Source organism: Plectropomus leopardus, chromosome 1 (assembly GCF_008729295.1).
Source record: "Plectropomus leopardus isolate mb chromosome 1, YSFRI_Pleo_2.0, whole genome shotgun sequence".
Classification (NCBI taxonomy): domain Eukaryota; kingdom Metazoa; phylum Chordata; class Actinopteri; order Perciformes; family Serranidae; genus Plectropomus; species Plectropomus leopardus.
This window is the reverse complement of record NC_056463.1, coordinates 30283012-30298531: the sequence shown is the minus strand read 5'-3', so window position 1 is coordinate 30298531 and position 15520 is coordinate 30283012. Positions and strand designations below refer to the sequence as shown.

Below are 15520 nucleotides of genomic sequence, written 5' to 3'. Positions count from 1 at the left end.
ACAAAGCTATCAGACAAGTATAAAAAGTCATTGTGTGTATCAAAGTTTCTGTAACACTGTGCAAGTTTGTCATCTGACCAGAGTGAATAAATTTGACATTTCAAAATGGCTGGAATGCGTGATGAAATAAATGCTATAAAAGGCTGATTGAGACAATATTAGGCTCCATAAGCAGGCTATGTAACATGCACCCTAATCCGTTGCTTTTTTTCCCCTGCATGTAGGCCAAGTATGGTTACAGTGAATAAAAATGGGTTACACAGCTCATTACCTTGTGACAACAAGGATCTTTATCAGTAACACATTTGGATAACAGAATGCAGACCACTTGTCAGTTGCCCTTTAAGACTAACAAGTCTTGGATTGCATTTGATTAAATGGTGATGGTTTCATCAGCTGTGTCTCCTCGACTGCAGGATGGTTTAGACTGGGAAAGGATCTGGGTTTGCACTTACTAACCAAGGTAGATTTACCCTTTTTGATCTCAAAAGTGTTTTGTCTCAAATTAAATTATATGATCAAACTGAGCTTTGATTCAATGATCAAAACAGAGCATGTTCAATGATGCCACCAGATTAACAATCTTTAAAGGGACAGTCCTTGTAGTGTTATTTGTTATTCTAGATAGTTTTGGTGTGAGATGCCGAGCATTGGAAATATCGGCTGTAGAGATTTCTGCCTTCTCCTTGGAACAGGACTAGATAGCACTCGGCTTGTGGTGCTGAAAGCGGCAAAAAAACCAAACAACAAATAGCTGAGAACTCAACAGACATGTCTCTTTTCAGAAATTATGATGTCGTTATTCAAGATAATACACAAACCTCGTTGTGAGCACAGTTTCATGTAGGAACTAATTTTTTTCTACAGAACGACACCACCAACCATATCACTCGGCAGAAGGAAGGGTGCATCTACTGCCTCTTAACCTAACACCACTGAGCTCGCTAACGTTACAGCTCAGCCAAGTAGGATACCATGAAGGTTTATGTCTTGAGCTATTACAATCACTAGTAGATGCACTCTTCCTTCTGCACGGTGATTCGGTTGGCTGTGTAGTTCAAAAGAAAATAGTTGCAACGTGAAACTGCTCACAAGATCTGTGGATTAACTTGAGTAACTGGGTTATGATTTATGGAAAGAGACACTGTTGTTCAGTTTTTCCAAAAACATTTTTTGGCATTTTGAGCAACACAAGCCAAGTGCCATCTATTTCTATTATATTCAAGAGAAGGCAGACATCTCCACAGCTAACATCTCCAACACTTGGCAACTCACACTAAAACAATCTTGGCTGATAAACAGCAATAAAGGTAAATAGAAAAAGGCACAAGTTACTGTCAGCATCACCAGGAATGTACATCCAACTAAAGCTCCGAGGCTAGTGGGACTGTATCACTATGACTGATTCCTCCATCATCTCACTATGTTCCCAAACATCAGCACTGCCACAACTTTCTCATTATCAAAAACACACACACACACACACACACACACACACACACACACACACACACACACACACCAAGTAAAATCCATTATCTGCAACAGCTTTTCTCCCTCCGCCTAGCTCATCTAATTATTAATCAACACAGCTGCCAGCCAGATATTATTGTTGACCATTGTCAGTCACTCTCACGCTAAGTCTTAAAAAAAAAAAAAAAAAAAAAAAAAAAACCCACACGCCTTCTCAATCATGGTTAAAACTAAACAACAGCAGCACACAATCTGACATTACTGAATCTAAACATTCCCTCTTTTCCCTTCAACCCCCTGCCTCGGCCCTCACATCTGCACCAACTGATATTTCAATAGCTTGTGTTGGGTGTGGCTTATAGCTCCACACTGCTTATAGCAGTTAAACAGGGGGATGGGGAAGCGTACACGGTATCTATACATCAGCACTACTTGCATGAATATACTCGGCAGCACTGTCTCACATGTAAATGCAGCCTTTGTTTGCTCCTCCCATGTCTATGCTGATGACTGAGCCTGGTTTATTGTTATGGCGTGCTGTAAATTCTGTTGAACTTTGAGCTTCCATCTTGGCAATCACAGGCAGAAAATGTACGCTAGTAAAACAATGTACCAGCAAAATCCAGCAGTACACAAGCAAGCTAAAATCAGTTAAACAGGCAACATGCATTGCTTAATATGAGCATAATCCTAACAATATTATTATAATTCCCAAGTAATAGAGCTTAGGTTCTCAGCTCAAATACAACAGACTCCTACATGGACTCGAGATAGAGCAGGAAACAGTATAATTCAGATTTTATCTTAAGGGGCAGTCACAGATCATGTGAAGTGAGATGACCAAAAGATTAAGCAACTTGTCAGATATGAATGAACAGCAGCAAATTTGGCATCTTACAATAAACATGTAAAACAACAATGTCACACCATCTTACATCAAAAAAATCTCAACTGTCCCCTTCGGTTCAAGAGATCAGGTTTAGTTTTATTGTTAGTCTTTTTCCTCTAAAACTGAGCAAGTGAGAGCATTGGTGTTAATACACATCTGCATATCTGGCTCTGCCAGTACTTTGTAGCATTTATCACTGTTATCACTGTGCCCTAGGTAAGGCATATTAACTAGAAAATGGATAAGGTGAAGAGGATCTGATGTCCTTATAGAAAGTCTGCAGGGAAAACGCACCTTTTTCAGAACTGAAAAGTACTAGTGAAATTATGTTCAGTGTTCAGTGTTTTGCTGCTTTTCCCTCCATTCACAAGAATATGAATATCACTTTAAATTGAACACCTGAATTCTGTGGGCATTTGTTCATTCTATTATGATCTGTCATTGACAAACTATTGAATAAAAAATGAATAAAATTATTATCAATACATTGATTATGAAAATAATTATTTATCGCAGCTCTACGTCTGGGTTGAAAATGCATAAATCTCCTTAAGTATGGTAGCACAGTGACAGGGTGTTTACCCACTGCAGTGGCATTTCCACTTGTTCATTTGGGCTCATTAAATGCTGCAGCGGTTTAGGCTGGGCTCGTGTTAAAAGAAATTCTGCATTGCTTTGGGTAGGGTAGGACCTGATCAAAGCTGTACTTACGGGATTATATTAACAAATGACGGTGCATTTATTACGTTATTAACGGCTGGGACTACATACCCGATCTTGGCCTTCTGCTTGGGCTTGGAGGAGGGTATAATACAGGCCTTCCTGCAGGCCTTCTCCTTAGGCCGTGCCTTGCCGCTTCCTTTGTGCTCCCGCTTACGGTGCTTGTACTGCGAGGAAGAGCTGGGGAAGCTCTCAGGGCTCATAACTCTGGGTATGTTCTTCTCCCCTCGCTGCCGGGCCTTTGCAATAGCCTCTGATATTATCCTATTGGCCTTCTCCTGCTTGTCCTGTGAAGTTGACTCCATCTGATGATGTGTCCTCCGTTGCGTCCTCTTCTCCGATGAGGAGCTGGATGAGGATGAAGACGATGAGGAGGAGGAGGAGGATGATGAGCTGCTCTTTATTGGGGGACTGAGGACCCGTACCTGGCTGCCGGGACCATTAGCGTTCTTTCGAGGCTGTGGACAGAGAGAGAAAAAAAAAGATTTTTAGAATTATGGTTCTCTTTGACGAAAACATTACAGACCTGATGTCTTCTAATGTACTTAACACAAACCCAATGTCATATCTTGCTATTCATCCTATAAAAAGACAAAGTGACACAAATATCTATCAAGTTGACACCTGACCTTTGAAGCAGAGTACAGTGACTACAGTTAATGTTGTACAAATACAAGTTTTAGCAGATTCACTCACTAAAAACAGGGCAAACAACACAAAATTGCCAGACTGAACTCGGTTTATTTAAGCAAATTATAGATTCTGCAGCCAATCAGGGGCTACTTGTACAGGTACATTGTGTTCAAACACCTAATAATTATGCATTTCTCCATACATACAGGTACCACATAAGCCAAGTGAAGGCAATTATATTTATAAAGCCCACATTACAAATCTGCCCCAAGGAGCTTTAAGCTCTAAGCTATTTTCTAGCCGGATTTGTCCTTCTCTGTATAACAAGATCAGCATAAAGTAAACATGTCGACATGTTTTATAACATACAGCAGGGAATGATACTAGAATTTAAAGCCCGAAATAACAAGGTTGTTATTTACGGCTGATGTGACGTATAAGGCCATGGCTAATAGATGATTTATACAAGCAAACCTTTAGAGAAAATGGTGCCAGCACATTAAGATGCCATTTCACTGAACAATAAACAGAGGGTGAGTGTGATGATCAAGGGCTTTGAGAAAAAAATACTGCATACCACTGCAACCCCTTTATGAAATTACAATAACGCTGTGATGTGACCACGGCAATTATCATTCATTCAGAAAAACACAACCTTCTGGAGGCTGTGCGAACCTCTCAGACAGCACTGCTTGTTGCTGTCCCCATCTTAGATGCTGGGGGTTGGACCCGTCTCGCTCGACACTTCAGCTATCAGCCTCCTGTGCAATTTCACCAGCACCCCTCCAGCATGAGAAAGGCCCCTGTTCCCCACGAGAATTATTTTAGATCAGGTGGAGGAGACTCTGAAACTCTAAAACCATGTGCCATGAAAACTCTCCGAGCCCATACGAGTGGAATTCTTTCAGATGGAGCAAGCCCTTCAAAGGTAGGGTAAACACTGGCTCCATGTAGCAGGTTACAGTGAGCCGTTCAGACATAAATTATCCAGTCTGGCTGATACATGATAATACGTGAATAATAGATGGTGTGACTGTGGTTATGCCAACACAATCACCTTGTGGTGGGCCTTGAGCCCAGCGGAGTGGGAACCCATAAATGGATGACCTAATCTAAAAATGTGTTGCATTTGCCTACATGGCCCAGGCGCGGCCGGTTGCTTTTTTTTCCACACTGCTAGCTAAATAAAGAGAATTAACTTGAACCTCGCCAACAAAGTGGGGGGAGGGAGTTGAATAACTCCCGATTCATTTGGAAGGAAGGCTGAAAAGCACACACACACACAAGAGCTGCATTATGATTTTCACGTGTGCAACGCTGCTGAGGCTATTAGGAAGAAATTTACTGGATCATGCTGGAATGTTCTCATTCAAGTTAATGGTAAAAAAAAAAGAGGGGGGAGGGGTTGAAAGTAATGCTTTAGAGCGGAAGAACATGAGGGCACATGAAAGAAGCAGCAAGAGGAAGAAAAAAAAAATGAAAACAGGCTCCTATCAGAGAGACGGAAAGAGAGTGAGTGAGGCAGAGAAAATATAAAATGCACCAAAACTGGGAGCACTGCAGCTGTGTAATACATCTATAAATAACCGAAATTACAGCCTGCCAGCACTGCAGTGATTTCAATCTCTCTAGCAGCACGTAGTCCCATGAAAACGGTGGGGACCATTACAGCCCGTGAAAAGGTAGAGTAAGCTCCATTTGGGCCGGCACGCTTTCCCTCGCTCTCACTGCCTCATTTCCACATGTAGTGAGCTCTCTGGTGACTGACAGGTTCAACTCATGGAGGACACACACACTCACACACACACACACATCACACACTGTGCATAATCTACAGCGCAGGGCAGCCTGGAGAGAGGGTGGGAAAGAGATGTATGGTAGAGCAGACAGTGGGGGTGGGGAAAGGAAAACACTGTAAATCTACTGTGCCTTGATAAGGTCCAGCACAGCAAAGCAAATGAGTATGGAGGGGAGGAAAATAAAGCAGCAATGAGTTCAAGATGGCGGCAGTGCAGCATGAGCCAGTAGCAGAGGAGGTTGTTCAGTTCCTGCCGGGCCCCTCCTCCTCCTCCCCCTCGTCCCTCCTCCCTCCCAGCTCTCAGAGCAGCTCACTTACCCTTCCTCTTGGCCTCTTCACTGTAGACATGGTGCTTTTTTTTCTTCCTCTTTCCTCCCCCTCTCCAACCGGCTAACAAAAGCCTTGCCCTTTCGCCGGGTTTTTCTCTCTCCCTCTCCCTCTCCACTGCTCGCTCACGCTTTCTCCTCCAAACAAACTCACTCTTTCCTTTTCCAACAGTCGTTTTCTCTCACTCTTCCTTCAGCCTTGCGTCCCCCCCTCCCCTCCCTCACTCCTTGTTTTTGCCTCCCCTCCTCCTCCCCGGTCAGCGCTTCTCCTCAGGCAGTTGCGAGAGCGCCGGAGCCGTTCGTCTCCTCCTCCCCCAGCGGGTAGGGCTCAAGAGGAGCGCATGGGAGCTCTCTCTCTCTCTCTCTCTCTCCCTCACCCTCGTTTGTCTCTTCACAGGGTGATGAGGGAGCAGCGCTGTGGGCGGTAGAGGAGGTGCGTGGCAGTCCAGGAAGCTCTCATTCTGCTGCTGCGTGCTGCTCCGCTGTCGTCCGGCTTCACCCAAGTCTCCCTCACTCTCTCACCGTGCGTGTGTGTCAGAGTTGCCTTCCCCCGGCTCCTCTCTCCTCCCCTCTCATTGATTCCTCTTTCCGCCTGCCTTTCGCGTGCGCCTCTCAGAGCCTTCTCCCTCTTATTTCTCCTTATTTCTTGCTCTTTCCGCTTTTCTTTTTGCGCCTCTCCTCGTGCTCCTCACCAGCCAGGATAAGGTAGGTTACTCCTTTTATTACACAACAAAAAGCCTTTTTGTGTTAGCTTGCTTGCTTGTTTGGCCGGTTGTTTTTTCCTCCTTTTTTTTTTTTTTTTTTTAGCCCCACTTGTCTTTTTCCTCGTTCTCCCTCGTTGCCCTCCCCTCTCCCTGGCTGGGGCGTGTATGGCGAGCTCGAGACTCTGGCAGGCAGAGCGGCGGAAAATGAAAGCACAAAGCAGCAAAATGCATCAGCATGAATATTAGAGATGTCGTTAAAACCCAGACTCGTTTTTCCCTCTCTCTCTCGCTCACTCACTCTCTCTCTCTTTGTAAGGAAGTAGGCCAGCAGATGGTGCTAGCAGTTATTACATTAACTTTCACAACTTAACCCCCGAAGTACTGGATTTCGCCCACACCACAGATTGTCAACAGCGTAGCTTTTTTAGTCCCCATGTAGGTTACTGCCAATGACATGCCGATTTATTTATGGAACAGCATCATACAGGAAGTCTGGAAGAACAAACAGATAAAACACCTAAAGGCTAAAAATACACACAGCACAAAAAAAAAAGTTGCAACCATTAAGAAATGAACACTGGATACAGCAGACTTTCATAGAAACACCCAGCCTACTCTGCAGAGTCTCCAGTACTGAGTTCATGCACTTGAGAGGTCAAGGCCTGGTCACTCGGCTATGACTCTTGGAAAAAAAAAAAAAAATTCCAAGAGGGGAAACTGGGATGTGTCCAAGACATGCAGCTCTTCCTGTGCGCCAGAACAGATCTAGGAGGAGCGAGCCGGCCTTTCAGTGGACTCCTGACAGCATGATGCAGGGGCCATGTGCACCGGCTGGCACATGTTATCGGGAATCGTGCAGAGACACACGGCTGGCCTGAAGCCAGGTACAGTGCACAGCACTACTGGGTCAGGCCTGACTTACTGACAGTTACCCCATCAGCTGTTAAATCTTTATTTACAGTAGAAAATCAGCCAAACAGGCTTGTTTCCTAGCCAACACCCTGTTCACTGTTCATGCAGCTGCACTCATTGGTATGTGAGCTGCCCAGTGCTACCAGGACTAACATCCACATACTTGGGGCAAGAAAGGGGTATGCTTTTGACACAACATGTTTGAAAATCCATATGTCAATACATTATCTTCTGACATGTTAAAGCTACTACAAGCTAAAGACTTAAAGAGATTGGTAAATACAACACACACAATAAGACATCACCTAGGATATTTCACAATTGATTAAAAATATAAACCTAACAGGCATACAGGATCTCCAAGCATCACCGTGTGCTTCTCTGAGTCTGACATCCAGGCAGGGAACACAATGTGACTTTTGGGGCTTTTGGTTCACACATATTTTTGTATTATTTCTGATATTGTTCCATTTGGATCCCTCCAAACTCAGAACAAACCACACCACTCGTGAGTTTATTTAGCATGGTGTGAAATATGTGGGTGAGCATGTGTATGCTACAACACAATATGGCTTTACATTACATGTCGGACTGATAACCTAAATAAAGCTATGCAACTGACCAACTGGAATGGTGTGGACAGCCTTTTTCTAAATGTGTATGTGTCAGTGAATGTGTGTGTAAGGAGAGAAGGGCGACATTATAAGATCAGTGAGATGACCAGGTATGACTGTGGCATTAGAAGTCTCATCACTGTGTGTGGGTTCTGCAGTTTTACATTTTATAGCTTTTTATTGCCTACAGAGACAGAGATGACTGCTGTGTGTGTGTGTGTGTGTGTGTGTGTGTGTGTGACAATGACTGTCCTTTTTAAGAGTGTGTGCAGCAGCAGCAGCAGGCCTCAGATCCACCTGCCATGCCAGGCCTTGGAGTTTGGACTTTAAAGCAGACCACACGCTTGCTGGGAGCTGAGCAACAGTGTCCTCTCCAAGCAAAACAAATCCACTGTCAGATAATGCCCACAAGGGTAAAACACATGGGGGTGAGCTTTGACTAAAAACACATGGGTAATGGGTATTCAAACCCCTAAAAGCACAAATAAACAAAAAAATATTCTCTACTAAACTGACACAGGCACAATGACAATAAAACTTTAAACCTGCATTACTGCATATGCCTTAGGTGTTTGTAATTATGCAACCTTTTGCACTTGTAACAATGCAGAATTGCCTTTCTGCTATAAAGGTAAGAAAATGAAACGGCAAGTAATAACTGCTGTCTACAATCCAAATAAATCACAGAGGCCAACAGACTATTTGATGGGTAAAATAGAAAGCAGTGACAGACACTGAGTCTGTATAACATCTGATATAAAACATGGAAAGACTTAGTTATCACACATAGTTTTCAGTGATGATAAAATATTTTTTACTTCTATGGAAAGGTTTGTTTGTATGTGTGCTTCAAAACGAGAGCATAGAAAGAAGGAGCGAGTATAACAGTCAACAACATACACATGCTTCAATGGTCACATGGCATGAAGCCACTGCTCCTTGGCCACCAAACAGTTAATATGCAAACAAGCCTGGCGGCACTGTATGAGGGGGAGTGGCTTCGTTTTAGGACGAGAGGGAGGGAAGAGGAAGAGTAGGGGAGGGGAGCAGAGGAAGGGGAGGGGAGTAGCAGAGCTGGTGAAAGGAAGCCAGTGGAGAAAAAAAATGTGTATGCATGTGTGTGTGTGTGCAGAGAGAGAGAGAGAGAGAGGTAGGGTGGCTGCAGAGGCACAGGTGTCTGTCTCTGAACACTCCATTACTTCCTCATCAAAGGGCCTGTATTAGTGCGCCACTGCTCTCATTTCTTGCCTGTACCACCGTGAGAGTCTCCACTAACTCACCATTAGGGAAATGAGAGCTGAGAGCTAGCAATGCGCTGACTGAAAATGACAAGATGGCTAGCACCCACCGGTGCTTCAGAGGCTACAGTGCTGTTCCTCTCACACACAGATAAAATCCATAGCCATCTGAAATTTAATGTCACCCAGTGTAAACAGTCATATTATCCATGGTGCACTGAATGACAAAAAAAGGCAATTTCATCTGTTTTGCAATTATGCTGCTGTAGACAATGTACGGGCTTGATCTGGTTATTTCACTTTTATAAAGGGCATTTAGAGATTGTACACATTACATTCGTGTCTGCACATCTGCACACATTCATTACATTAGACTTAGACACGTTTATTTATCCCACTTGTGGGAAATTAGCTTGTCACAGCAGCCGTGTGTACAGAAAAAATATAGAAAATATCAATATATACAAAATATAAAATATACAAAAGTGCACAAATAGGCATGTATTAACACAAGTCTTAATGTCTAGACTGTATATCTGTATATATTCTTTGAACACTTCGTACAGTATACCTCTGCTCATTCTTTGGACAATTTTGCACATTCTTGCAAAAAACTACCACTTGTAAAAAAAAAAATGTAAAGCTCATTTAATTAAACACATGTTGTGCATATTTCCATAGTGTTTTTTTATACTTTAATTGTAATTTTATTCTATATTTATATTTCTTTATCGTCACAATTACTTGCTTTTATTTGAAATGTATATTTCTCTCATACACCAAAGCAAATTCTAATTCTAATAAAATGGGTTCTGATTGCCAATAACCCTGCTGTAGTGTCCTCGTACAAGAAATCAAATCCACACAAAAATCACAGATGCTGTTCGGAAGCTGAGCCTGTTACATATTTAATGTTTGGTAATTTTATTATTAAGCTGATAACATTTTGGCACAAAATTCTCCAGCCATTACATCTTGTTTTTCAGCTATTATCTGCAAAATGTTAAAACATTTTAAAAAGCAACCAGAGGTCGAACACGTTGCTTATGTTCTTTGATCTGTAGCTAAGTAATCTCTATGTTTTTATCTGCAAAATTATATGATGGGATGTATGGATATTCTCATAAGTGATGACGGAAACTGTCACTGATTAATATTTCTGTCATTTAACTAATGAAGTTATCAGTCATCAATATAAAAACATCCCTTGCCAACACTAAAATGAAGGACTGGATCCTAAAATTAGCGATTGCCCATAATATAGCCACCAGTGTTCCCAAAATTCAGTACTGACTTGTGCTGATTTGACATCGAACACTTTAGAGTTGGCTGCAACACAGTGTGTCTCTCACAAATTCCCAGCTGATTAGCAAAGTCCTTTTTCTTTGATCTGACACTGTGCATGAATGCTGCATTCTGAGAATGATTTTGAAAAACATCATGTCAAAAGAATACAGACTCCTCAAAGATGGAAATTCTTGACACATGTTGTGTTGGATGACGTCAAACCACAACACACCAGCGCTCTCTTCTACAACTCTACCACAAAATAACATATTTGGCATTAAAAAATAAAACAATGCCAGATAAACAAAGTCTCATCACTTTCACCACCTTGGTTGAGCCTTTGCCTCACTTTTCACACTTCCTTGAAAATGTTCCTCAGTACTGTTTACTAAGAATAAGCTTTATCTTCAGTGTTTCTCACAGAAAGAAAAAAAAAAATCACTGATGCCTCGTCTCACCAGATACTTTGTTAATGATACGTAAATTGCACTGTTAAGTCTAGGTGAGAAAAGATTAGGCCCCGCTCATTAAGCCTACGGCTAGAGGCCGGTTTGTAGCCACACTGGAGTGTGAGGCAGCGGCAGGGTTGATAAATGAAAGGAGACATGATGCACAGCAATGCTTCCTCAACCAATTAAATCCAGCAGCATGCGTTAATGATCCTTTATTCGGGGCCAAGAGTAACAGTAGCTGGGTCGAGCATTTTGCCCTCTAGAGAAGCTGTTCAAAGTCTAACAGAGCATTATAACTACAGTCAGGCTTACTCCACTGTGACCAGACTGTCTTACTAAGCCAGACAGAAGAACTGTGCAGGGAGAAGCAGCCCTGTGCAAGCGCACAATACAAAAACGTACACTTCAGTTGCAATGTTTTGTAAAAAAAAACAACTAACACTTAAATTATGTTGAATGGTATTGAAAATTGACTTTAATTTCTAACAGTAATCTGGCACACACTAGAGACGATTGATCATATGGAAACTGTCAGCCGATTTCAACTTAAAAACAAAGTGTGATTGAGACATTAATATTGCTGCGTCCTCAGGGTTAATCATGCAATAAGCCCAAAATTAAAAAGGAGAAGTAAGCAGAGTTCAGATCAACTGCACTGACCTCAGAAGATACAGCACTGCTAAACATGTGTTCATTGGTTTGGGATATTTTAAGAAAGCACACATGTAAAGCTCAAAGGACTATTCTCAAAAAGACAGACAAACACAAACATGTGCACATGCAAACACCCTGTTCCTCCCCTCCATCCTTTCACACACACATTCACTCTCTATTACACACACACACACACGCAATAATCTTTAAACCAAGTTAATTATGTGCAAATACAGCAATTAGTGCACTGGATACAATTAACCAACTGATCCAGCTGTATCAAGGACACGTCTCAGCACCACAGCCCTGCTGCACTCCCAATCAACTCCAATCCAACAGCTCCAACAAAGACAGCCTTAGCCCGCTATTATGCAGTCAGCTAATTGACTCCCTTATTTAATCAAGTTCAGCACAGACAGCTATTTCTATTGCTAATAAAAAACGCTGATGAGCGCAGACGGATCCATGTGCAGTGACACAGGTGCAGCATGTTGTACCTAGTTATCTGGCTAGGACAGAAGTGAACACTAGGGGGTGACTGTGAGGAGAGAGTGCAGGAATGAGAGAAGGTCTGCCATCACCTTTAAGTAGCCTAAATAAGTCTGGTAAAAACATCAGAATGTTTTTTTGCATTTGACTGACATGAGAAAAATACAAATGGGACCTTAGAAAAAAATCCAAATACTATGTAACAAGTTGTGATTTTAATATTTATGTAACCTAACCTCTGTTTTGTGTTTAATTTGGCTTCCTCGTGATGCTTATTTTTCTCACCAACAGTTGTAAAAGAAAAAATCGGTGACTTGAGTGTAAGAGTTGTATAGAATACAGTGTAGTCTTTGCCTGGCTCTGTGTCAATCAGGCCCAATGACTGAGAAGAGCAGGCAGTGATTCTAACTAGGGCATCTGGCCTTCTTGTATCTTTAAGTGTCAGCTCAGAGGGCAGTCGCTCAGCAAGATTTAAGATGATATTTTAAGGGCTCGCACTGTGTGCACGCACTAGCGGGCATGAGCCAAAGTGAAAGCAAGAGGCCATCCCCTCCACAGAGGGACACCCTTTACAATTAGTAGCTGACTCCCAAATTCTTCATGCCAGCGGTGCCATGCTGGATCCTTTCCAGTTCAAACATAGGTCACCACTCTAAATGAGGGTCTCTTTTGTGTTAAATAAAATATTAGTGGTTCAGTGGGAGTCAAGGTAGCAGTAATGTGACCTGTGTAGCCATCACATACAGTCGGTTCTGTCTTTTCACACAAGCAGTTGTTGAATTTCGACAAAACATCAGTGTTTGCATGTCATTTTCTCACAGAGAGGAGTGCCTTACTCAAACTCCAGCTAAGGCCTTTTGGAGAATGTCTTGCAAACATTAAAGGATAATTCTAGTTTATTAACTGTATTTGGACTTTTTTTTTCATCCACAAGCAACAACAGTTCGACAAGGCGACAAATATGAGCGGTAAGTTTAACAAACAGGTTGAGTGTCTCCAAAATTGCAAAAAAAGAGCCCCTTTTAAAATGCCTGTTCAAGGTGAAAATATTACGCTGTTACGCCACCTCACTGTTCTGTATAAAAGGTACGATCGCAGGATAAGACAGAGTTGTTGCGCCTTTAAGCCACCACGGGATGCAGTAACAGTAATGGTGTCTTTCCAAAAAGGACAACCGGCAGAACAAGACCATGGGGCAGGTCAGGTGTGATATCTGATGATGTGTTGTATGTGCGAACCACTTCAGGACACTAAAAAAGCATTTTAATAACAGCTAACTCAAAGAAAAACAGTGGAGGTGAATGTCCACAAACTGGGAAAACAATGAGGTTCGGGAGCTGATTGTCCTCTGAGCAGGTGATCAGATCAGCCACCATATAGCACAGACGGTAAAAGACTGCTGTTATTATTATCGTTATTATTATTACTATTAAAGTACTGCTGGTGCATAACTTAAATACCAATCTCGAAGTTGATGCTGTTGTGTTAAATGTCACGCTTCTTATGGTTCTATAATGCTGGCATGCTGTCTAAAATCACACACTGGAGCAGCATAATGACACTGTTGTTTGGTGCTGTGTAGAAATGCAAAGGCTGCCCAAAGAAGGGACTTTGTAGCTGACCTATAGCGTGATCGCTTCATAAAATATGCTGCCAGATTATCTTAACCACCTATGGAGGTAATACCAGAAGTGAACAAACCAGTAATGTCAGCATATGGTGTGTCAGAATTGAACCAGGAAATACGGCCTTTAAACTGAGATGGATGTTTGTTTTGTTTTGTGAAAAAGCACGTTTCCCAGATCTCAGCATTACTTTGCTGCATAAAATATCATCAAAACCAACAGAATCATTGGCCAAACCTCTGAAGATAAGATCCATATTGTAATAAACCAGAATATTGCTTTGAACTACGTACGTGGTCTCTTCATTCAGAAATCTTCAGAAACCTTTTCCCAATAATTGAGAACATTTTAAAGCAGCACAGGTGCCTTCCAAAGAAGTGACAGTTTTGCAGATGCTGTATGATTCATCCACCCCCTTCGAATTAAATGTGTTTTCCATATTCAACAGTTCAAGGTTTGAGCGTATCTTACATGATGTGTCGGAAACAAAATCATGAACCTTGTTCTTCAAGGCTGTTTTTTTTTTTTTTTAAGCGTGGTTGTTCCAAGTAATGACGTAGTGCTCTTTGAATCAGAAACGGCACAGCAGGTCAGACACCAGGCAGCGAAGTGAAGCTCAACTGTGCACAACAAGCAAGCCGGATGATGCCATTCATTAATGGGAACATCGGTGCACTGAAGAGTGGAGCCGAGAGGAGGTCCCTTAGGATGCAAAGAGAGACAGCCAGACAGAGACCGAGAGCGAGGGGAGGAAATTGAGGGAGGGATGAGGTGGAGGGGAATTCAGCAAGGGGCTTACTGCCAGACCTTTACAACTCCTTCATTATTGAAGCAGTGCAAAGAGTGAGCAGGGCCAATGCCTGTGCAAAAAGGAGCACACACACAGAGGCAAAGACGTACATCTGCACACAAGCAAGACAGAGTGGGTGTGTAGTCGACCTGCACCCTTCAGGATATGATGAAGTAAGGATTTTTTCCCCCCCGCTCTGATATCCCCCTCCTGCTCAGAGCGAGGCAGGTGACTGGGGAGTGAATCCCCGCTGGTGTGGTAGGGACCAGGAACAAAAGCTTTCTCCCACCAAGAAAGACAACATAATTATCCCCTCTATTCCATTTTTTAAAAAATCATAATGCATATATATTGTATATATTCTTATTGTTCTACGTATTTATGTATATATCAGTTGTACATTGTAGCACCGTACACCTTTTATATTTCTTACTTTACATACATACTGGTTTATACACTGTGTTGTAGCATAAGGCACATAGTTTTACATTTTTCCACACTCAGCACATTATATATATTTATAATTTTAAACATTTACATACTAGTGCTGATTGTGTTTATTTTTACTGTATGTGTATTTTTTTGTCATACTTTGTGCTGGTACTAATTTCTTGGCATCAGGGTGACTGTAATGAGCCACAATTTCTCCCCTGAGATCAATAAAATATTTCTGATTTTGATTTACAAAAGCAGAATTTCATAAAGGAATACAAAAAATATACATAAAAGTGTGGGTAAGAGGGCTGGTGTTTGAGATGTTGGGCATTTTGATTGAAATGGAAAACCAGGTAACAAATAGATGAATACATAAAAAAAGTACATCACAGAATAATGTAATAATATATCTGAACGCCATGGAGCAGAGAGGAGATTACACAGAGGGGTGCACATACAGAACATGCACGCCAAATAAAGG

At 42.0% G+C, this 15520-nt stretch overlaps 1 protein-coding gene across 7 annotated transcripts in view; it reads right to left on the bottom strand.

The window, feature by feature from the left end:
• chd9 (chromodomain helicase DNA binding protein 9) overlaps positions 1-15520 on the bottom strand; it is an 81031-nt gene that overhangs the window by 50053 nt on the left and 15458 nt on the right. For 6 of the 7 annotated variants that reach the window (XM_042481379.1, XM_042481442.1, XM_042481636.1 and 3 more), the window contains exon 3: positions 3134-3540. In XM_042481379.1, coding sequence (XP_042337313.1) covers positions 3134-3540 — 407 coding nt within the window. Of the gene's footprint in view, positions 1-3133; positions 3541-5831; positions 7147-15520 lie in introns of those variants that run through there. The other variant, XM_042481753.1, reaches the window with a different exon arrangement.